Source organism: Pelodiscus sinensis, chromosome 19 (genome assembly GCF_049634645.1).
Source record: "Pelodiscus sinensis isolate JC-2024 chromosome 19, ASM4963464v1, whole genome shotgun sequence".
NCBI classification, from domain to species: Eukaryota; Metazoa; Chordata; order Testudines; family Trionychidae; genus Pelodiscus; species Pelodiscus sinensis.
The window spans coordinates 28,702,728-28,725,713 of NC_134729.1; the positions used below are offsets into that span (position 1 = coordinate 28,702,728).

Here is a 22,986-nt window from a genome sequence, read left to right on the forward strand (position 1 = left end):
AAGGTACGTTGGCAGAGGTCGGGGGAAGGCCAGGACCGGAATCGCAGGTGGGGCTGAGATGCATCAGCAGAGCAGTAAGGGAGCCAGAACTTGCTCGGAGAAGCTAGCGCCTTCTCCAACTTTAACTCTGCCCTTTCTCACTGCAGTGAGAAGCACTGTCCCTTATTCACCACCCTAGGGGGTCTGCTGCCTTCCATTCTAGGGGGGCTGCTGCCTTCCACCACCCTAGGGGGGGCTGCTACCTTCCATCCACGTCGGGAGATCGGGGTAAGACGAAGCATACTGTCAAGAGAGGGAGTGTAGTCCAGTGGGCGGAGCACCAATACAGCAGCTTCGGGTTCTGCTCCCGAGTCTCCTACTGACCCGCTGTAGGTCTCGGCACATCCATCTCCCTTTCCACTCTGTCCGTTCCACTCTGACACTTGCCTTGGGGGCCATCAGCACAACGGGGCCTTCCTCTCAGGTCAGGCCTTTTGGCACCATGGTAACAGTGGAAGCAGATTTGCTGCCCATGTGGAGAGTTCCTCCGCGGCTGGGTTGTGGACCCTGCCCCCGTGAGCTTGAGGTTCTCAATGGACACTCGCCACAAACACGTTCCAAGGTGCCCCACTTGTACCTTCAGAGGTGCCGATCCCCCTGCCAGGTCCAAGGGCTTGCTCTGGTGCTGGCGTGCTCAGGACGTCAGAAAATCTAGGCCCAATGCAGCTCAACGTGGGCACCCACGACAGAGGCTCTTTCTGAAGACACGGGCCCCAGCACACCCGGGAAAGCTGAGCGTGACTGGCTAGCAGTGAACAAGCAGTCAAGGGGAAATCAAATCAAAGCCACAGAAATAGCACGTGTTTGTAGTGATGGGGCAGTGGCCACATGTGTGCATGTACAAAGGCTGGGTTGGACAGTGGTGTGAATCACTGGTTGTCTGTGTGCATTGGTAGACCCCCACTTTTGGGCATGTGCATGTCTGCAGGGTGCTGTGTGTGCATTGAAATGTGTATTTGCATCTGTGTTTGGAGGGGCATTGTGTGCCAGTGTGCTTGCATAAATAGATAAATGCAGTTGCATATATTTCTACAGGGCACCTACTTGTATGCGTTTGCGGATTAGCGGCCAGTGTGCTTGTTTAAGTACTTGGGCATGTTTCTGTGTGTGTTTGTCTGGGTTTGGCCCTGGTTTGCAGATATATGCATCTGTGCAGTTGGGCCTGGATGTGTGAGCTTATATATCTGGATATATTTGATTGTGTTTTGTATATGTGTGAGGCCTGCTTCTGTAGTTGCAATCCAAATCCAACCTTGGGCACTTCCACACATGCTAACACTGATTTGGATTGCTGTGTTTGTGCGTTTGTATTTGAACCTTTGAGCATCTGTGTGCATGTACACAAACCATGTTGTTGTGCATGGGTAGTTTAAATGTGTGTGTGTGTGTGTGTGCCCAATTGTGCATGTATACTTGTTTGCCCAAGTTAATGTTCTGGTGTGTGTGCATATGTTTATCTATATGTATGTTCTGTGACGTGTGTTGTTTGTACTGTCTGCATGGCAGGTCTTTATAGCCCAGATCTCAATGGCATGTAGGCACCTACTTCCACAGATTTCAATTTAGGCATCTAAATACCTTTGAGAATCTCCGCCTTTGTGTGTGTTTCTGGGTACCTGTCAGCTGGGCCTGGCCCTATGTCTGCCTGTCCTGCCATAGCTGCTGCACAGCGACCGTCAGCATGCAGAGGAGCTCGCCGAGGAACGCTCAGCAGCCCACCCGTGGGCCCTCGGCCCCTGCCCCAAGGAGCTTACGGAGTTAATTCAGGGTTGTTCTGGTGTAATGGAGAGCGGAATGAACTTGAATGTAAAATGATGCCATGTTTGCTCCCTTGTACGGGGTGCAGCTGGGGGGACCACTCACTCTCCTCAGGTGTTTGCAGCTATCTAGCAGGAATTGCCCGACTGCATCAGGCCAACTGTCCGTCTGGTCCAGTGTCCCATGAAGTGATCAGCAGCAGGGTCGCCCGAAGGCATGAAAAAACGTTCAATGGAATAACCCTGCTGCTGGGGAAATGTCTTCACATGCATCCCGTGCAGCTAGTGACTGGCTTAAGCCCTGAAGCGTCCATTATGCTACTAGTTTGGGTCTCTGGACCAGTGTTGCCAGTTCTCCCTATTTTATCCCAAGCCTTCTGACAGCTGGTGTCTGATGTGAGCTCAAGCTTCTGGAGTGACGGGAGAATCTCAACTTCCCTTTTTTTTAAAGGAAGTTTCTGGCTCCCATGGTTACAGAGAAAAACGTGAAACTGTGACCCTCCTAAAGGTTAAAAATCCAAAAGGCAGATTAAAAAGATCCCAGTGAGGATTGTTTGTGAAGCCTTATTTGTAAACCTATCTGGTGATTTTTAAATGCAGAGTGTTATCCTATTCGACCATGTCCAGAGAAATGTCTAACCTTTTTGGACACTTACTAAACTCTCAGCATATGTTGAGGCAGTGAGTTCCACATGCTAACTGTGAGATAGGGTGGGGAACGACATTTCCTTATATTTGTTTCCAATATGTTGCATTTCACATCGGATGACCGCCCAGGTCTCTCGTCACTGGAAAAGGGCAAATAGGGATCCCTGATCTGCCTTCTCTGTACAATCCATTATTCTGTAGACCTCTGCCATGCTCATGTCCTATTATTACTATTTTTATTATCATAGCCTCTGGGCGCTTCAGTCAAGGAGCAGGTGCTCACTTTGCTAGGTGCGGTACAAACACAGAGCAAATCTCTAAACCGAACAGTCCCAGGGATGGATTTTTGCCTGTTCTATGCCCCTATCAGCACATGAGAGCCATCAAGGGGACGGAGCAGGAAATTCCCCTACTGGAGAGGTGGTGTAGAGTTGGCACACACAGCCCAGAGCAGCCCTCCATCACAGCTCTTGGCACAGTGGCATAACCGAGATGGAATTGGCTCATGGTCAGGAGGCGGAATGGCCCATGTACTCTACCTCAGTGACGGGCAACCGAGGCTAGCGAGTGGGCCATATGAGCGGCCCCCCTTCATCTCAGTGGCCACAGGATTTGTCGTAAACAGGACAGTCTCCCGGGATAGGGCAGTTTTGCTGACTGCGCTGGCGTGCCTAGAATTTTAGGGGCGGGGGTATGCTGATTGAACCATAGCAGGGCTTGGATTGGATGCCCAGGGAGTGTGCCCTGGCTTTACAGTCGTGGCATTTTAGTAGGAAAAAAACTGACATTGATGAAAACCAGCAGAATCTGGCCACTCTGCGCGTGGACAACGGTGAATACATCTCGCGGGCCACATGTAGAACCCGGGACGGGCCTCATGCAGCCCTTAGCCCACTAATTGCCCATCACTGCACTACATTCTTAAATCTGGGCTGCAGCGCAACCCAAGGCAGCAGGGTAAGGCTCGGGGGAGGGAGGGCTGCTCTAATTTATGGCAGAAGCCAAAATGTCCACAATCTGGGAGGTGATTCTCCCACAAAGACACTCCTGGGGCTCTGCCTTCTGTCCTGTGCCCCCACAGCAGCACAAAATCTGGCCTCTGCGCAGTGGAACCTTCCCCTGGGACTGGAGGAAACTGGCCATGCGGAATTAAAAAGGGTTTGAGAGCCACCCCTTGTGGCCTCTCTCAGCACCTCCCTCATGAGCACCAGCGGAGCGGGTAGGGAACCAGCCCTGATTTCAGCCTCTGCCCGACCAAACTTCCTCCCTGCACCTGCTTTGACACTGACATGATTTGAAATTGAACAGAAGTGGCTGTGGCATTGGCAGGAATGAGACTGAGGCTTAGCTTCCTGTTCCAAACTGGGAGGAGCTAAAGTTAGTAAGAAAACACCCGGGCCAGTCCTTTTCCCTTTCTCAAGCCTTGTCTGCACAGGAACCATGTGCAGTCAGTTTTGAAACCGGAGCAAACCTCTGTGTTGTGTGGACACCCTTATTTCAGATTCCGGGCACCTTCTTTTAGCGGAGCTTAAACTGATTCCCAGACAACTGAAACAAAATCATACTGAGCCTTTACTGATCTAAGTGCATCCACACAAGGATCTAACTAAATCAACCTAAATTGACATTAGGTTAAAGAAATACAACTTTCTTGGGTGTGGGGGGAACCCAAGCCCTAAGACAAACTATTTTTAACACAGGTGTAAGACTATCCACCTAACAAGGAAGTGCTCAACCTCACAGGGTAGCTCAGAGCTGGAAAAACAGCTCTGCCTCTACCGTCACACAGCAGTCAGTCGTTTTACAACCCCGAGAAAATGGGTAGGCGTCACATTGTTGGATGTGAGGGGAACTCCTCTGGTGTACTGTTTTAACTCCCACCCACCATTTCTTTCTAGCATGTGGTTTAGCAGAGTACCCATTGTCATGGTATCGAAGCACTGAGGTGTAATTACCATCACTCTGACAGTGAAATTATGGCCACAACAACAACAAAAGAAAACTAAAATATGTTTTGCAGCAGTTAGTGAAATTTTGACTCTTCCAGCCCATCACTTCCCAAAGATGCTCCCCATAATATTGAAAGGCAGGAGTGGGAAGAAGTATGATACATTCATTAGGAGCTGTTATTTATACAGGCAGTCCCCGGGTTACATGGATCCGACTTACATCGGATCCCTACTTACAAATGGGGTGAGGCAACCCCGCACTAGCTGCTTCCCCCCAGCAGACCAGGGAGACGTGGAGCGGCTTTTCTCAGCAGACACCTCAGCTTGAGAATAAAGGACTGAGGGAAGTGAGGTGTGGGAGAATAAAACTGAGCTCTGGAGAAATGTTTGGCTAGAGTTTCACCTACAATATGTACCAGTTCCGACTTACATACAAATTCAACTTAAGAACAAACCTACAGTCCCTATCTTGTACGTAACCCTGGGACTGCCTGTAGTATAGTAACACCTGGAGGAGGATCATTGAGAGCAGGGACCCATTGTGCTAGGAGCTGTATTTATACATTTGAGACACCTGCTCCAAAGAGCACACACTCTAGATGAGGGATATAATAGTATAGTCGATTAACTGATAAGCAAAAGCATATAGGTTAATGCTATAGACAACATGCATTTCCCTTGCCAGTAAGTTTTTTAGCAGGCTGGCTAGCAGTACAGCTCAGTCCTGGCTTGCACAGGGTCCTGGACCTACCCCCACTGCGGCTCTGCATTTAAAGTGTATTAGGAGCCAGGCAGGCAGGCAGCCCTGCTCAGTTCTGGGTCCGGGAGCTCAGACCCCTCCCCCTGGAGACCATAGAATAGTCGACTAACCAATAAGAAATCGTGAGGTTAATCGACTCTAGATAGGCAAAGGTGAGAGAAGGACCGATCATTAGCCTTGATTTCCAGATGAGAGACGAAAACACTGCATGCAAGATTCACATGAAGTTTGCAATACTGCGGACTGGAACGCAGCCTTCCTGTATCCTAGCCCAATGCCTTAACCCCCCAGGCCATAGCATTTCACTGTATATCTTGCAAAAGCATCTTACACTTCAGAGGCCTACGGCTCCCCATACCCAGCTGGCATTAGGAAGGGCTACTCCACCACGACAGAACAGGGTAACAGGTGCCAATCCTGCAAGATGACTGTTGTTACAGGGATAGTTTTAAAGCCACAGGATGATGATGTTTCTAATATTGTGCATATGTTTCAGCAGGGCTACACACGCACAAGAAATGTTCAAAGCACCTCTGGTTAAATCATTGTAAAAAAGGGTGTGTTGTGGCCCCACTGCACGTGTGCCCAGAGGTAGGACTCCCCATAAACATTCACCCTGGTGACTGCTCCCAAAGATCAAATTAGGTGTTCCTAGTGTCCCAGCCCAGAACTAGCACAATGCACAGTAACTGAGGATACGTCTCACTAAGTATAAAAAGCCTGGGCCCTATTGTTCCCTGCAGCAGCCCTACTGGGGTCAATGGAGTTACCCCTGAGATAGATTTGGCCAGTTGTACCTATTAACCCCAGAGCTGCAGTCCTAACTTAGGGGAAACTTTCATGGATTTGGCCCATTATGTTTCCCTTGTGCAGAGCCAAGGGGGCTATCAGAAGGAGGAGTGCGCCCATGTGTGTTGGGGGGCGGGCTCCCCCCTCTTCCTCTGACACATCTGTTGGGAATCCTGGCCCGCTTTAGCTTTTGCAGGGCACTAGGGAAAAGTGCAAGGCGTGCTTTAGCAGGGCACTAGTGAAAAGTGCAAGAGATCCTTTGCTGCTCCTTCCCCTGCACCCCAGAGCCATGGTCCCCGGCAGGTAAACAAGGCTTGGGAAAGGGATGCGGCAGCTTTCACAAAATGTTCCCTGCCGCGCCCCTCCCCCTCGCTCTTTTCCCTGAAGTGATCCCACACTTTTTCTTTCTCTCTCTCTCTCCACCCTGGGTCTATGAATCAGCCCCAGCCAGCCAGGCGGATTGATTTTCTGGTTGCCACCCCGGGCCTCCCGAGGAAAGGAGCCGTTGAGGCGGGACAGGAAAGTGCTCAGGGCAGGAGAAGGGAAACAGCGCCCAGCCGGCGAGGTGCAGCGGCGCCAGGTAAACCACGGCGAGGAAGCTGCCCCAAAGGCCACGCGAAGCGAAGCCGGATGCGCGCCCCGCGCCGGTGCAGACGGGACTGGCCGGTGCCTGGCCGCCCCTGGAGCTTTGCGGTTGCTATCTCCGCACTGGGCTTGCCCTGTGCCTGGTCTGTTTACGCGGCTGGTTTGCCGGGGCTCGAGCAATTGTGTGCGCGCCTCAGCCCTGCTTCCAAGGATGGGGGTGCGATCCGCACCGGTTCAAACCATCGCTTGCAGCAGGTCCCCCTGGGTACGTGGGAGGTTTGCAATGGGGGGGATGCCCCAGCACCTAGCCGCTGATTCCCACAGGCAAGGGGGACTCAAATCAGTCACAGGCTCCCCTCCCCCACCCACTTAGCAAAACGAGCGCTAAGGTATAGTCAAGGGAGCCTTTTTCAACAAGTCTGTTTAAATGGATGCAGTTTCCTTCCCCGTCAGAGCAAACATAATCTTTTACGTTTGAGGATCATGGCTAGCAGCAAAACAGGAGCAAACGCTGGGTGCAAAAGCGGGGAATCAAAGTGAAAATTAAAACATCTGTCACAGCAGCACTCAAGCAGAACATGGAACCTTACCGGATAATGGGGAAAACAGGCTGGAAGTGGAAAGCCACCACTTTCACGAGTGAGAATAGTGATAGGCTAGCTATGGTGCTAGATGTGAAAATAGTTCATATGCTGGATGGGCTCCCAGCAATGAGGGCCGGTGTCTGGCTGAATCTTCTACACCCAGAACCCATTCCAAGGGCCCAGGAATCCATCTCCAGTTCTTCTCCTCCATCTGACACTGGTGTAGACTTTGTAAGATTAGATAAGCCCACTCGCCCTGCCCTCAACAGCCCTATGTAAGTTTCAGACTTAGTTTTTGTGCCCACCTACATTATTGATATTTAACTTAGGTACAGCATGCTATAGCCATGCCTACACTTCTTGGGGCAATGTGATCTTTAAAATCATTCATGGAATTCCCAACTTCTGGAGCATCAGGGACACAAACTCACAGTTAGAGAGAAACTGCTAAAAGAAATATGGGTAACACACAAAAAATGGCTGGCACATTACCCATTTTACTGAAGGCAGGAAATCAAACCTGTGCAGCTTTGTGTATGGACACTCACTTTTGATTTAAACCTGTAGTGCATCAATTCAAACCACAGTAAGATCATCAAACCGTCAAAGTGCACTAGTTTAACATCAGACCTTGAATTATGGTGCAACTTCTGTGTTTAGAGAAGCCCTAAAACACACTCCTACATTTAGATTTGACAGGTGGAACTCATCCAGTTCCATCAGCCACACCACCACCCTGTAACTCCTAACTCAGAAGAGAAAGGGCTACTGTAGCTACTGACTGTGTCAAGACCAGTAAACTAAAGATAAAGAACAAGATAAAGAACATACTTCAAACCTACTTATTTTATTAAAACAGCAATCTAGGAACAAACTGGGTCAGAGTGCAACTGCCTTTCAGAACACATTCATTCTCTGCATGTGGCACTCTTAACAGGACTGCATTTTTGTATCAACATATTTGATACAAAGAACATCCCCAAAGGGCTTTTAAATGTTAAAGCATCCTTACAAAGTTAAAAATGAAATTAAAGGAGAGGGAAAGAGTGAACTAGAAAGGTGCAGAGCTAAAAATAGGAGTTGGTAAAATATGAAAATATTATTAGTTATACTGCATATAGACACCTCAGTCATAGGCAAGAACTCACTGTTCAGGGCGATGGACACACAGAACCACCCAGACCCTCTGTTGCAATCTGAGTATCTCAATCTTACATCACACAGATGGGCAGGGGGCTGGACGCAATGACCTCCTGAGGTCACTTCCAGCCCTAGGATTCTATAGATGGCCCAAACATACTCAAGAGTCCTCAATGTTTATGGGAGGGGATAGTAGGCTCAGCCCAAGAAAAATGGGCTAGCCCCAAAGCTCAGGTGTGGTTCTGAACATCCCCAAAGTTTGATCCAGGGATTTCTCTCATTGTTACCATGTTACCCCCTCCATCTGTCTGTGTACATCTCTACAGCCCTGCGCAGATACACAATTTATATCTGCGTCCGCAAAAAATGAGCTGCAGCTACCCACATCCCTGGATACAAAACACATATCCGCTAATTTGCAGGGTTCTAGATAAAAAAATTGTATCTGTATCAGTATCTGCACTGTGGATATCCACATTCATATGTGCAGCTGCAGATACCCACAGATTTACAGAGCTCTAACTCATCTGTTGCCACTTAACTTGGCTTGCCAGCCTCTTGGAGCCCAGAGCACCTAGCCCAAAGGAGCTCTGGCTCTGAGTTAGGTGCTGCACGGATACAAAAAAACATTCAGTTTGCATCCTTTGCAGAGGAATGAACCAGACTTACTGCCCCAGAGCTCTGGGTCCGGGGGGGGGGGGGGGGGGGAGTTAAGGGTTCTGCCGCTCCCACCTCTAGGGCTAAACTGCAAAACTAAATATAAGCCCCCGCCCAGTGCACGTAGGCTTGGTCGGGCTGCCCATGCCGGGTGCTTCAGGAGAAGATGCAAGAGACCCTACAATTGCAAAAGCCCCCATTTAACTGAACAAAGCAACTAGTTTAGCTTCCCCCAATGGGGCCCCCCAGCGGACCCACCCAGGACTCCGCCCGACCCCGGCGCTGGGGGAGCCCCTGGCACAGCGGGGAGGGTGCGGGCGGGAGATGCAAAGCAAAGCCCAGCAGCTGCCTCCGGCTTTACAGTCCAGCCTCCCTGCTCTGTGGGCGAAGGGCTCGCAGGGGGGCGGAGATTGGCTCTGGTTGGCCGAGCCACCTGCCACTCGCGGCCGCTCGGCCCTCCCGTTGGACGATGCCCTGCGGCCTTATCATTCCATCTCCCGGTGCTCCCATTTCGTCATGCTGCTGCTGCCGCCTCCCCCTGCCGCCGCTTCACTCTGCACCCACGTCCCCCTCCGCCAGGAAACATAGTTCCCCTCCGCTTCTCCTAGCCCCACCCACCCACGCACTGCTCCTCCTAGTCCCCTCCCCTTTGGCTCCTCCCCTCCCAGCTCCTCTCTCCCTCGCAGGCCGGTCGGGCGCTCATCACCCCAGTATCTGGGCACCTCACTCCTCAAGGCCTGTTTCCTCCCTGCCTCCGCCGGCCACTGAGCTGCAGCCAGGCTAAGGAACAGGCCCAAGGCCACGATGGCGTGTAGCAGAACCAGCCACTGCCTTTACCGTCCTCCCCCCAACACCCCAGTCCCTTTCCACATGCTTCTCCCGGCCCCTGGCACCCCTCCCTCTGTCCCTCTCACCAGCACCCCTCCATCCATCCCCCCTTTTCTCTTCCCCCTCCAGCCATCCCTCCCTCCCTCCCCGCTGCACCCCTCCCTCCATCCCTGCCCTAGCACCCCTCATCCAGCCCCCTCCTCTCGTCTGCTCCAGCCATCCCTTCCCCCCACCATACCCTTCCTTCCGTCCCTCTCACCCCTGCCTTAACATCCCTTTGCCCATGCCCCCTCCAGTCATCCCTTTCCCCGACTCCTCTCACCTCCTCCCTGTCACCCCCCCATTCCCCAAATCCTGCTAGCCAAACCAGCCATCTTCTCCCTTCACCTGTTGCTTCTCTCAGCCCCCCCACTCCCAGCTCCTTCCAACTTCCCTAAGGCCCCAAACCCCAGAATCTCTTTGCCCCTGTCCCCAAAGGATCCCCCCACTCTGCTTCCTCAAACTCCCCCCTCAACTTTACCGGCCACCACCCGCCCCAACTAGTGAACAGCTGCAGAACTCCCACCCAGTCAGGCCATTTCTGAGGGGGGGGGCATAATTTGACACCCCCCCCCAAAGTGGGTCTGGGGGCAAATGGAAAGAGACAAACGCAAGAGAGGAGACTGGAGAAGAGGGAGGAAAGGCAGGAGAGAGAAAGGGAATAGGGGAGAAGAGGAGAGGAAGGGGGAACCACAGGAGGGAGAACAGGAAATGGGCAGGAGGGGGGAACAGAAAAGAGAGAAAAGGAATGGGGAAGAGGCAGGGGCAGGAGGAGAAATGGAAGCAAAGATGGAAGGGCCAAGGGAGGAATGGAAGACCAAGGGTAAAGGAGCAGCGGGGAGAGACGGGGCCCTGGAGGAAAAGGGGGAAGTGGGGGAGAGGCAGGGAATGGAGGAACAGGGGGAAGAATGGAATGGGGGCGGAGGGCGGGGGGTAAAGGGGCAGGAGGGGCGGGGGAACTGAGGCAGGAGCGGGGCAAAGGGGGAAGAGGTGGGAGAAAGGGCAGAAGGAGAAACGGGGATCACGGCGGGAAGGCCCCGGGGGGAGCGCGGCGGCCGCGCAGGGGAGGGGCCCCCGCGGGCAGGGCCGCCCCACTCCGCTCCCCGCCCGGCCCCGCCCCGCCCGCGCCGCGCAGCTGGCCCGCGGCGGAGGGATACGGAGGGGGGAGGCGCCGCTCCCACCCGCAGCAGCCCCGATGTGCAGGCGGGGGGGCTCCCATGTCTCCGGCCGCCCCAGCGCCAGCAGCCGCCCGCGCCGCGGGGGGACGATGAGGAGGCAGCGGCCGCAGCAGCAGCGCTAGAGAGCCGCGCGGCCCATGCGGAGCGAGCGCGCCGCCCGCCCGCCACAGCCTGCCCCGCAGCCGGGCGCTAGAGAACAATAGAGCCCGCGGCGGCTCCGGCGGGACGGCAGCGGGCGCCGCGGGCCCAGGCAGCCGGCGGGGGAGCCGCAGCCGCTTTGTCCGGGATCCCTGGCTGCGGCGGCAGCAGCGCCCGGGGGGGGTTCATGCGCTTCCCCTCCCCCCCCTTGGAGGCTTTTCTTCCCGAGCAGGTAAAACCTGGGGGAGGAAAAAAAAGGGGGGGGGTTTGGCCCCCATCCCGCAATTCTGCCAACTTCAGCGTGGGGAGAGTGGGGGTTTCGGGGGGGCCGCAGTGTGGAGCCCCCGAAATGTAACAAGTCTCCCTTCTCTTAGAGGGAGGCCCTGCGTGCAGCTTGCCTGTCGGAGTGGATTGAGAGGGGTTTGTTGGGGGGGGGGCTTTGCCGATGTGTGGACTTACTCCCCCCTTCCCCCCCCCACCACCACTGCAGGGAGTTTATTGTCCCTGCTCGCACACGCGCCGGGACTCGTGCAAACTTCAGCTTAGGTTGGGGGCTCAGAAAGGGCTGCGATTTGGGGAGCTTCCTTTCGGCCCCCCCCCCCTCCACTCTGTGGCCGCGGAGCTTTAAGCGTGTCTCCCCCCCCCCCCCCCCCGAAAAAAAAAACTCTTGTGAACTTGATCTCGGATCCTTCGAAGAAGCGTCACAGGAAAAGCTGGGGGGGCGGGTTCATTCCACCTCCCTCTTTTTTTCTTCCTTCTTTTCCTCCACCCCGCTTCCAGGTCACTCTTCCAGGGAGGCAGTTGCTCCCCTTCCCCCCGCACCAGAGCCCTGGCAGAGGCTCCTTCACCCTTTTCTGGAGCGGGGTGGAGGGAGGAGGGCGGCGGAGGAACAAAGCCCAGTGGGTCCTGTCGAGGTGGCGCTTAGAATTTTTGAGGGGGGCCCTTCCTCCAGGCTGCTTTGCCAAGGAGCTGATAGCCCCTCTCCTCGGGCTGCACCCTAGATGGGTTCTTTAGGGCGCGGGGGTCGCGTGTGGGTGTGGAGCTGACTTGAGGACCCCCCCCCCCCCACACACACACACACAAATCCCATCCCCACAACCCTCTGAAGGCCGCGGCTACTGCACAGGCTTATTGTTTTCCTCCTTGCTCTGGAGTTGTTGTAAACTTCAGCCTAGCCTCTCTGGGTGAGTAGAAGGGCCTGGCAGAATTGGGAATTGAGGGGGTGGTTCTTTGGGGGAAGGGGCTGCTTTTCCGGTGGCAATAATTCCCCCCTTCACCTCCCCTGAAATTGGACCGCTGCAAACTTCATCTTGGCTCTAGCAAAGGGGAAAAGTTTGGGAGGAATCCGTGTGTGTGTGAGCTCACTAGGATCTTGTGCATTTCTCATGTTCAGTTGGGGCTGGGGGGGAGAAGGGGGGGTATTGTGAAAACGAGGGTCTGAAAGAGCAGCTGGCTTGAAGAAGGTTCATTGTTCCCCTCTCGTAGCCAAGTTTAAAGGGCTTGAAGTGAGAACATGATCTCCCCCCTCCCGCCCCCAAACCACGCTGGGAAAGCTGGGGGTGGGGGCGGCGTAGAGCGAGTCTCAGTATGAAATATTTTGTCCATCTCCACAGGCCGGTCTGAAACTTGCGGGGTCCTGGCTGCAGCTGCAGCAGGGTGTTGTTTATCCTGCCGTTCGAGTGTGTGTGTGTGTGTGTGTAGTTTGCAAACTTTGCTTGGAAGTGCACCAGGGAAGGGAGCTCTGTATTGTGTGCCAGCTTCCACCGGCGCCCTCTGCGTAGGTTGGACTGTTGTCAGCTCTCGGGGTGTGTGTGTGTGTGTGTGTTGGGGGGGGGGGGATGTTTCTCTGCACGTTGCCGTTGGAGGTGGCTCGAGGCTAGGCCGTGGCTGGAGTTTTGGGAAAGGGCTCTGGAGGAGGAGAACGAAGGGAGGGGGGTGGGGGAGGAGAGGAGCGGAGCGAGAGCTGGTGGTGAGGCGCCTTTGTCCAAAGGCAAGAAGGTGGGAGAAACTCTGATGTCTCAGGTTGAAGTGCATGGGGGGGGGGGGGATGAGGGGGTAATAGGGGAACATCTGCTGTGTGTTAACTGGGAGAAATGGCTTCTCCGCTGGCATGCAGCGGAAAAACTGCTGTGAATGATTTCAGATTGAAAAATAACACTCTCCAGCAGCTCCGTTTGCTTCAAAGGCAACTCCCCCCCCCCCCCCCCGCAGTTTGCACTGACTGCTGCGTGGGGGGAGGGAAACACACAAATCCTGTTCACTTGTTAGCCCCTCTTCCCCCCCCTTCAACCCTGAAAAGGCCATTAAACCGTTTTGCGTGATGCTCACCTTTGTTGTCGTTCATGCACGTTCAAGTTTTCTTAGTTTTTTTTTATAGCAAAAACAAGGCCCCCAGCCCCCTCTCTGTCACATGGTCAAGCTCTCGTTTGATAGGACACTACATGTTTTTAAATGCTACGAGGTTTTAAAATATAGATTTCATTTCTTTTGGGGGGCATATTGTATAAGTTGCCTCTGTGATCTTAATACAACTCTGTTGTTTGAAGCCGCCTTCGAGCATTGGTGTTTTCTGGGGCTTTTTTGGGTTGGTTGAACAGGATCCCTTCTGACCCAGGCCCACCCCCCTTCTGCCTTGTTTGTGACTTGCTAAGCTGGGGGCTCTTGGCCTGAGGGGGGGGCTGTTGTTTCAGGACCCCCTGGGCAGAGAGAAAGGGAGACATCATGTTTTCAAAGTTGCTTTAATAATATTTGCCGGATGCACTGATGACATAAAGACAGGTTTAAAAAACAAAAATCCCCTGGCTGTTTTTTTTTTTTTTTAAATATAGTGGCAAAGCTCTTTTATATACTGGATCGATTTCAGCATATTTATTTTTTCAACCTCCTTGAAAATTAATGGATGAGCCAATGTGTTTCCTAGGAATGCTTTGGAATTCAGAGCTTATTGTGTGTATAAAAATATTAAGCTAATTATTAATTATTTAAATTATTGGCCAGCATTAAATAAGCTGTAAATAAGTTTTAAAGATGAAGAAGAGTGAATTCTTTATCCCATTCCCTGCCTCCATTTCTTCTGTTGGAGAAATATTTTCCTGCTGTGATGGGTTTGAGCTCTTTGAAAAAAAACCTGTAAAATTGGGCAGAACAATATTTACCTGCCTTGCAAGATTTCTGTGAGTTTTATCTTTGGAAAGCCATTTGAAGGTGAAAATAATTCTTATTTGACTTTATTTTTCCCATCCGTTGTGGTAGGGTTACTGCTTGTTTGGTACTGCTTGTTTGTTACCTAAGGGCTAGATTTTTCAGAGTTGCCAAGCTTCCCATAGCTGCCTCCAATCAAAATAAAACGGAGTGGGGGAGGGCATGAAATCAGGCCCTTTTTAAACTTTAAAGAGAAACAGACAAAAACAAGTGGGAGGGAGCTCCTACAAGTGGAGGGGGTAAGAAGTCCCAGCCTACCAACAGCCTGAATGATAACTTGTCTGAACCCTTTGATAAATGAGTTGAGGTTTTGTTTTTTCATTTGCTGCATGCCAGGAGCAACAGAATTGGTCTGAATTAGTGGACTTGGCAGCAAAAAACAAACATACAAGTGTGTCTGGTCAATAGAAGGCTTGTTCCTGCCTCTGGATGCCATGTGAGGACTTTCACTGCGTTCCGAGGCACAGAAGTTTGAAGCTGGGGATTTGCAAGCAATGTTTCTTTCCTTTTTTTACAATATTCATCAGAAGAGTGGGCAGTTTGCGCTAGTCATTAAAATATCTCTTCCCCTCCCCCATGGTTTTCTTTAGGACTGCCACTGTTGAGTCTGTGGGAGTATGAATCAGCAGCAGCAGCAGAGAATGGCTGCAGTTGGGACAGACAAAGAACTCAGTGACCTGCTGGACTTCAGTATGGTAAGCAAGCTCTTTGGGGGGGGGGCTTTAAAGGAACAGTAGCTTCATTTATTTTCAGTGCTCTTGAGATCTGGAAGAATTGAGGTGGGGGAGGGGGGAAGGAGGGGATGTAAGCCTGTACAGTGAGGTAATTGGGAAGTGAGTTTCAGAGATGGTGAGTGCATGTGTGCTAGTTTTTGTCCCCCTTCATCCTTCCCCGCACCAAGTTAAGCAACAGGGGACTCTGAGCATCACTAGTGAAGACTTTCCTTGCCGTGAGCGCGTGTTGATCTTTGGGTGGGAAAGTTTCGTGGAAGCCAAAAACATGAGTCTGTTCTACGTCAGCACTCTCAGCAAAATGGGCAGGATAGTGACTTCTGAAGATGGGAATATGTAACTAATGCAAGGATGTAACTTGATTTAACAGTTCATCAAACTGTGTTTCCTCTTCCCAGATCCAAATTGTTGAATTCATGTCCCTTGCAGATTATTTTATCTTAGTTTGCAGTTTTACACAGCAGTACTATCTATCTATCTATCTATCTATCTATCTATCTATCTATCTATCTATCTATCTATATATAAAATTCATTCTCATGGGAATTATGTTCTTCTGTACCCTATCACCTTGCCCCCTCCAAAACCCTTAAGCCTCCAAAATAAGATTTGGGGCGCTCATGACAAATTAACACTGGCTAGCAAGTTACCCAGAGAATGTCTCTGTTTTTTTGGGCTCATTTTTAGTAGTAGCAAGCAAAGGCTGCGACCCTGTAAACATACAAATATACTTAGCCTCACACACACCATTGAAATCTATTGAAGTCGCTGGTACTACTGCGGCATGTCAAGGCAAGCTTGCGAGTGTTTGCAGGATCAGGGCCTGTATGTGACGTTTGTAGTTGGTGAGTGACTCGTGGAAAGAGTTACGCTGTTTTGAACACAAACTCCAGCTTGGTTCCTCTGTAGTGTGCTGCTCCCTAATGACACTTGGCATGTGTGTCTTGCTTTGTAGATAAGCAAACCTAACATAGAAACTGGAAAAACACAGCTACACACAGAGGAAAAACCATTAAATAGCAATGAAGACATTAGTCTTCTGGGCTGCTCTGGATGTACCTAGTTATTGTGAGTGACAGCTTTGTGATAACTTTTTCCCCTTGGGGTACAAAATAAGGGATCATGGTCACAATTCCTTGTCCCTTATTTCCTTTATAATTTATACTGTGTCGCTTTTGGATCCCTGCATAAAGATTTAACGTAAACAAGACAATTTCTCAGAGTACAGCTAGCTAGCAGCATTCAATAAGAAGCTCCAAATTGCACAGGCCATCATATGTATCGACCTGTGTTATCATGACCTGTCGCCCTCTCCTTGCCCTGCGTGAGAATTCCCATGGTGGAAGAACAGGAAGAACTCCTCGCCACTTGCAGCTGATGGGAGGTTGAACCAATTAAAAAGTAACAGGAACATACAGCCGCTCCCCGAGTTGCAAACGGTCGAGTTACGACCGTTCACACTTACGACCAAAGCTCCCATGGAGCAGTCGTAAAGGCGGTCCCCAAGTTACGAATGCGATCCGCACTTACGAACAGCACGGTCATGTGTAACTCAGTGGGGTCCGAGTTACGAACAACTCAAGTTACGGCCAAGTGTTTGGTCCGTAACTCGGAGAGAGGCTGTATTCTGTGGCTGTCGGGAACCGTGGTGATGCTGTCCATCAAAAATACAAATGTGTGCAGAGTTCATTGGGGAAGAATGGGCAACTTGCTTTCTCCTTTACTTTAGAAGTCTCTGATCCCTGTGTCAGGTGCTCTGGAATTCACGGCTTGCTTGTATGTGTGAGTGATCCAGCTTCTGAGCCGCAATATCCATGATCAAGTTCAGGGTTAGATTGCTGCTTTCTTTCTCCCCTTCCAAAAAGGATTGCCAGTGACTATTTGCAACTTACTTTCAAATTTGCTATAAACCAGTGGTGGGCAACCTGTGGCCCCCGGGGCGCCACCTGTGGTTCACGGACCTCCTAGCTGCCCCCACGCCTCTTGCACACCAGGGCACAGGAGCCCTGCACTTCCTGCTCCTCCCCCCTCCCTCCCAGCACTTTGGGAGCCATGAATTGCCTGGTTCGCACTCCCTCCCAGAGCTGGAACGCCTGGAATCAGCTGTTTGCATCCTTCCAGCTCTGGGAGGGAGAGGGAGAATTCATATGCTCCAAAAGTGCTGGGAGGGAGGGAGAGGAGCAGGTAAGTGTGGAGCTTTGGTGCCCTGTACCTGAGAGGCAAAAGTGGTAGATGGGGGAGACACAGGACTGCAGGTTAAACATCCACGTGCTCCTTCCTAGTTGCTCATCCCTGCTATAAACTGTCCTTATTTTCAACCCTCGCAGTTGTTCGTGGCCATTATGATAATTTACATTACATAAACCCTCTTTATATTACAAAACTCTCCCTGGGCCTAGGAAGTTTGATCTGGAGGAAAGATTCAATACATTGGGTAGAATTCCTGTTCTCTTACATTAGTGTAAATGTACAGTGACCTCAGAAGTTACACCAGAGTCAGTCCAGTGTCAGACTGGAATTTGGAGCATTGTGTCCCCATCACGCTTGTGCAATTAGCTCCAGGTTGGCAGACCTTTGTCAGTGGGGCTTCAGGTGAGCACTAGGATCCGCTGCTTGCGGGAAGGGGGCCTGAGACAGTTTCCGTCAGAGCTCTGTTTTGGGGCTGGGTTATCTCCATTATAAGTCAAGCCTGATCCTGCATTGTCGTGTCAGTGGGAATCCTTTAATGTGTTTTTAACTGGGCCTGTTGTGTCCATCCGCACTTGGACATGGAGGTACTTTTTTGCCTAAAGGGGTCTCTAGGAATAACAAATATCCCACTGAGAATGAGAATTTAAAAACCTATACTATCATCATACTCATTAGCTAGCAGATACTACATGTTTGTTAAGCGTAGTATAGAACTGGAGTGAGGAGTCTAAGGCCCGGGGGCCAGATGCGGCCCCCAGCTTGCCCGGATCTAGTTCTAGAGGCTCTCCCCCAGAATTGGGGGGGCCTGTACTGGCACTCCAGCCCCCCTGCTGTGCTCCCCTAGGCTCTGGTGTGCATAGGGAAATATGGGGAGTGTCTTTCTCCTTAATCAGGGGCCACATCAGTGAGGGTTGGGCATTTTTTGGCTTCTCGCTTTTTGTGTGTGGCCCCCAACCTGACTTTTCTGTGGGTCAGCAGTCCCCGACCCAAAAGGTTCCCTGGCCTTTGTATAGAAGTTACATAGTGAAATCTTTGGAGAATGGGATGTAACTTCTTGTCTTGTGGTCTGGATCACATAGCTTTCTCCCCCCTCCCCTCATCTCTGAGTAAGCAAGAATGAAAAGTTTTCCTAGTGGTCTGTCAGACTAGGTTAAAGGAGTGAAGACTATTGAGTCAAGGGTTTTGTGGTTTAGCAACTTCAGTTTAGACCAGTGTTTTCTGTCTTTTTCTAGGGGAAATACATTGCCCACCTGTTGTGGTTTTTGGACCAGCTCTGAGCTGGGTGAATTTTATGTCCTGACTGCTAGTGGTTGTGTATAAAAGGGCGGCCTAATCCTTATGGGGGGGGGGGGGGGGGGGTGGAAATACTGAAAATGTCTCTTCTATCTTGGGGAGAATGATCTAGACCTCAAAAAAAGAGAAAATTCAGTATTAATTGAACTGCAAAAGCATTGGTCCAAAGCTTTCTACCAAAGTAACTTGCCAATAAATGATAGTGTAGTCGATTAACCGATAAACAAAAGCTTATAGGGTAATGCTATAGACTACATGCATTTCTCCCCCACCCCTTGCCAGTAAATTTTTTTTTAGGAGGCTGCCCAAGAGCGCAGGTCGGTCCTGGCTTGCACTGGGTCCGGGACCTACCCCTGCTGCGGCTCTGCATTTAAAGTATATTAGGAGCTGGTCAGGCAGTCAGCCTGACTCAGTTCCAGCTTGCACTGGGTCTGGGAGCTCAGACCTCCCTGCTGGACAGGGGCTGCTGCCACCCCACGCTGCTGCCTCTGTATCAGAGACAGCAGCGCAAGATGGCGGGGAGCCAGTTTTTAAACTGGCTCCCCTTGCAGACCGGCTCCCACCTGGCACCCAGCACTGTTATCTCTAATACAGAGGCAGCAGTGTGGGGTGGCAAGGGGCTCCCTGGGAGTGGGGCCAGAGTGCACTGGATGCCAGCCCCACCCTCAGGGACTATAGACTAGTTGGCTAACTGGTAAGAATTCATGAGGTTAATCAGTGATTGAATTAACCGATATTTAACATCCCTAATTCAGGCCACTGCTGAACTACTTTTGTCTGAGTGCATTCTGGGAAAATGTGGACAGCTCTCCCTTGGTAGGGAAATAGTCCTTAGAGGGTGGAGAGAGTGAGAGTAGCAGCACCAAAACCTGTGGTGCAGCACAGCCTGGGATGTCAGAGTGTGATGAGAGCTGGGAGGAAGAAGCAGCAGCCAAACAATGACACCGGCATGGTTAGGGGTCCTATCTGTGCTGCACAGGTGTGCCAGACCAGATACACGGAGGCGCCCGACTGCCAGTCTGAGTCTTGGGTAGGGGCGAAGTGCTGTTTAGCTGCCGCTGTTGTTAACAAAGTATTAACGGTATGGTGTGCAGATACAAAGTATGATATGTCGTCAGTTGCAATATAGACGGGCCTTTATAGCAGAAAGCACTCTGTATTGCATGCTGAACCACGTGGATCCAAAAAAACCCAACAAATGATCTGGTAGCACTTTATAGACTAACTCGGCTACCCCCTTAAGCACGTGGATCCAGCCACCCTGTGGGGAGTAAAACTTTGGGGAAGGCAGAGTTGTGTCCAACCTTCCCAAAGCTAAGTAACAAGTATCTGGCTTGTTTTGCATGGACAAATATATATATTTTTGGCCTGGGGCTCTTTAAAACTTTCCTTCAGCTACTTCCTAGAGTTAAAATGTCTCACTGTAGCAAAGACAGGGAGCCTGCATTTTTGTGATAAAACTGATTTTTGTTCAGAATATAACTAATAAAGTTCACGTTACACTTTAGTAGGCGTACAAGGCTTTAATTGGGAGGGTTCTGCTTAAGGGAACACTTATACCTTTGCTAATGTTGAGTGGAATTCTCTCTTTATTCATTTCTAATAAAATATCCAACCATTAAGTTATTTTCTGTGTGCTCCAAAATAGCTCTCAGGTTTAACTTTTTTTTAATTTGAGACCTTCTGAACTAAAGGCCTATGTCACAATTAATTGCTTAATAGAAGTAAATAGAATATTTTTAATAGATTTGGTATGCATGAGTGGCAACTACATAAAAATGGCTGCTTTGTTATAATCTGAGAGAGTGAAAAATTGACTTAAAATAAATTAGTCTGGGAAAAGTGTTCTTAAAAATAATTGTTTTTTTTTCCAAACTCTATTTACAGCCATTGCAGCCTTGGGACTTAATTCACTGAAATCTGTCCACTAATAAACACATAGATACGTAACTGGACAAATACATTTTCACTTATCAGTCAAGCTTCTCTCTCAGAACACTGCTGGTATCTTAGATGTAACCATCCATTAAAATATATCTCTGTATTTTCCCCTCCAGTATGTTTAGTTTTGTTTTTTATTGTGTCCAAGAATGACACTGTGATATCTGAAGGGCTAGCAGTTAAGTAGTTGTCATCTCTCAAGGAGGTTGAAGGCATCAGTGCAACAATTTATAAACTGTTTACAGAAATTTAAGGCAGGGGATTTTACATAGTACCATTAAACCTATGTTATTCAAAGCCAACAAATCAAGTAATGAACCAATTACAAAATTGCAAAACCTTGATACTTAAGCCTTCTATTCGGTACTGGTTTTCTAACTATTTTGTTTTTTTTAAAGTAACATTTTAAAAACAAAAAGGAAATTGACAGTGGGTGAGTGAACTTAGATGTTGCTATGGCATGATGAAAACTAAAAGTGTCCTCTCCATTTGTTAATCTGATTTACGCTATGTCCTTAAATGAAGCATAGCAGTGTGACTTAAACCCACACTGCTGTAGAAAAACAGAAGTTGACAGCATAAGCGTTATATTTCCTGCATTTTATCTGTAATATCTGGGCTTAAATCTGTATTGAAGTAACATAAGTGTGTGGCTCCTTATTTATCAAATATTGTGATGCTTTAAAGTCTCAGCTAGCTTTGATGAATGATAGCTCTTTAATTCCTATAATCATGAGAGAGCTGCAAAGAGTTACTGCAGATTCCCACTGACAGTATCTTTCAAAACTGCGTAAGGAAGATGAAGGCAAGAGGTGGGAAGGCAACCCTCATTCATGTGTGTTCAGTGTGTGGGTGTGCTGGGGATTACCAAAAATAGTGGTGGTGGGGGGGAGACCCCTTTTGCAGAAGTAGAAGAGAAACTGTGTGTTGCACAATGGAACAAAGCTATACATTCTCTCCATTGGTGTTTTCAGTCTAACCTTGTGGGTGGTTGTTGTTGCATCAGCAGTTATTAAGCAGAAATGCTTATGAAAAATAAGCAAACTCTGAGACTTAGGAAGCCAGCATGCACCAATTGATGCTCAATAGCAATACATTCAAGGATTCCCCCAAACAAAAACTCCCCACCCTCTTGGAAGAGAAGATTAATGACAGTTTCAGTGGCCAGCAGCCTCACGGCCGCATTTAACCCATTGGTGTTCTGTTTGTGGCCCCCGAGACATTTTGTTTAATGTTTCCCACATGTAGGGTTGCCAGATTTGATTGGTTTCTGTCCATGTAGCTTTTTCCTAGTGATACTGCTAAAGTGATATGCACTTATGAAGGGACGTATGTGCAGATTGCACCTAACATTGTGAGGGCCGCGTGCTCCATCTGCGTCCAATCCAGGCGCTGCTATGCTTCGGTCAGCACCCCCCTAGGTATGCCAGCACAGTGAGCAAAACTTCCCTATCCCGGGAAATCATCTTGGTTACGACAGTCTTGCAACCTGCTGACATGGAGGGCCACTCATGTGGTCCACTGGCTCGTCTAGGTTTCCCATTGCTAAATTAAAGTAACGCTTCTCCAGTTTCCTGAGGGGGGAGGAGTAAAAGCAATGTCCCTTGCTATCTTGCTGGGATAAAGTGAACTTCAGGCTATCAGTTTAGTACCCTTTATTTAAAAAAATCTGTCTCTGAGCTGACCAGGTGGGTGAGGTAACATTTTCTAGGTCAAATAAAAGAGATTACCTCACCCGCTTGGTCTCTCTAATATCCTCCTAGCACCAGCATGGCTACAGCAGCACTACCTATATAAACTAACATTGTTGTTGTCCTCAGGAATTTCTTTACTAGCACTGAAAATCTAAGTCTCTTGTGAGCCTTCTGTTTACTGTTGTTTTTAAGTGTACATGCCCTGGCTCTCTTATGTACGTATTTATTTTCACAAGTAGGTACAGGTGTTAGGTAGGGATATAAGTGAGTAGTTGACTACCTGGTAAGCCTAGGCTTAGCCTGCTCAGTCCTGGCTCGCACCTCTGCATTTTAAATGTAGTAAGAGCCAGGCTGCCTGTGCGCCCAGCTCCTACTACATTTAAATAGCAGAACCACAGCGGGGCCCCTTATCGACTAATTGTGTAGTCGATACAAATTGTATCGACTACACGATGAGACAGTTACCTGCTTAACATCCTTATTTCTTGGTACCCTAATTCCATGGCTTTTCAGTGGGAGTTTGTTGGCTGATTGCTCTTTCTGCCTTTGGAAAATCTCCTCCGTGTATTTCTATATGTCTGATTGGTAACTAAAGCTGAGCAGACAAGTGTGTAAATGAATGTTCCTGGTCACAAGAAAGCATTAAATAAGTCAGGACATAAAATGCTACATTTCTCTATTAAAGGACGATTACATTGTTTAATCTTCAAAGTATTAAAGCTTTGAGTTATTCAAATATAACCAAGCTAAAAATATTGTAATTTGATCTGCAAGTATCTGCGTTCAATATTATACTAAGCATTTTCCCACTAGCTGTTTTACTGATTAAAGCTCCATGTTTGTAG

General features: G+C 49.7%; 1 protein-coding gene across 9 annotated transcripts in view; it reads left to right on the top strand.

The window, feature by feature from the left end:
* Window positions 1–10,932: 10,932 nt before the first annotated feature.
* TCF3 (transcription factor 3) overlaps window positions 10,933–22,986 on the top strand; it is a 145,175-nt gene continuing 133,121 nt past the window's right edge. For 4 of the 9 annotated variants that reach the window (XM_075903246.1, XM_075903248.1, XM_075903249.1 and 1 more), the window contains exons 1-2: window positions 10,933–11,323; window positions 14,883–14,987. In XM_075903246.1, coding sequence (XP_075759361.1) covers window positions 14,910–14,987 — 78 coding nt within the window. In that variant the 5' untranslated portion in view covers window positions 10,933–11,323; window positions 14,883–14,909. Of the gene's footprint in view, window positions 11,324–12,170; window positions 12,276–14,882; window positions 14,988–22,986 lie in introns of those variants that run through there. The other 5 variants (XM_075903247.1, XM_075903251.1, XM_075903244.1 and 2 more) reach the window with 3 other exon arrangements.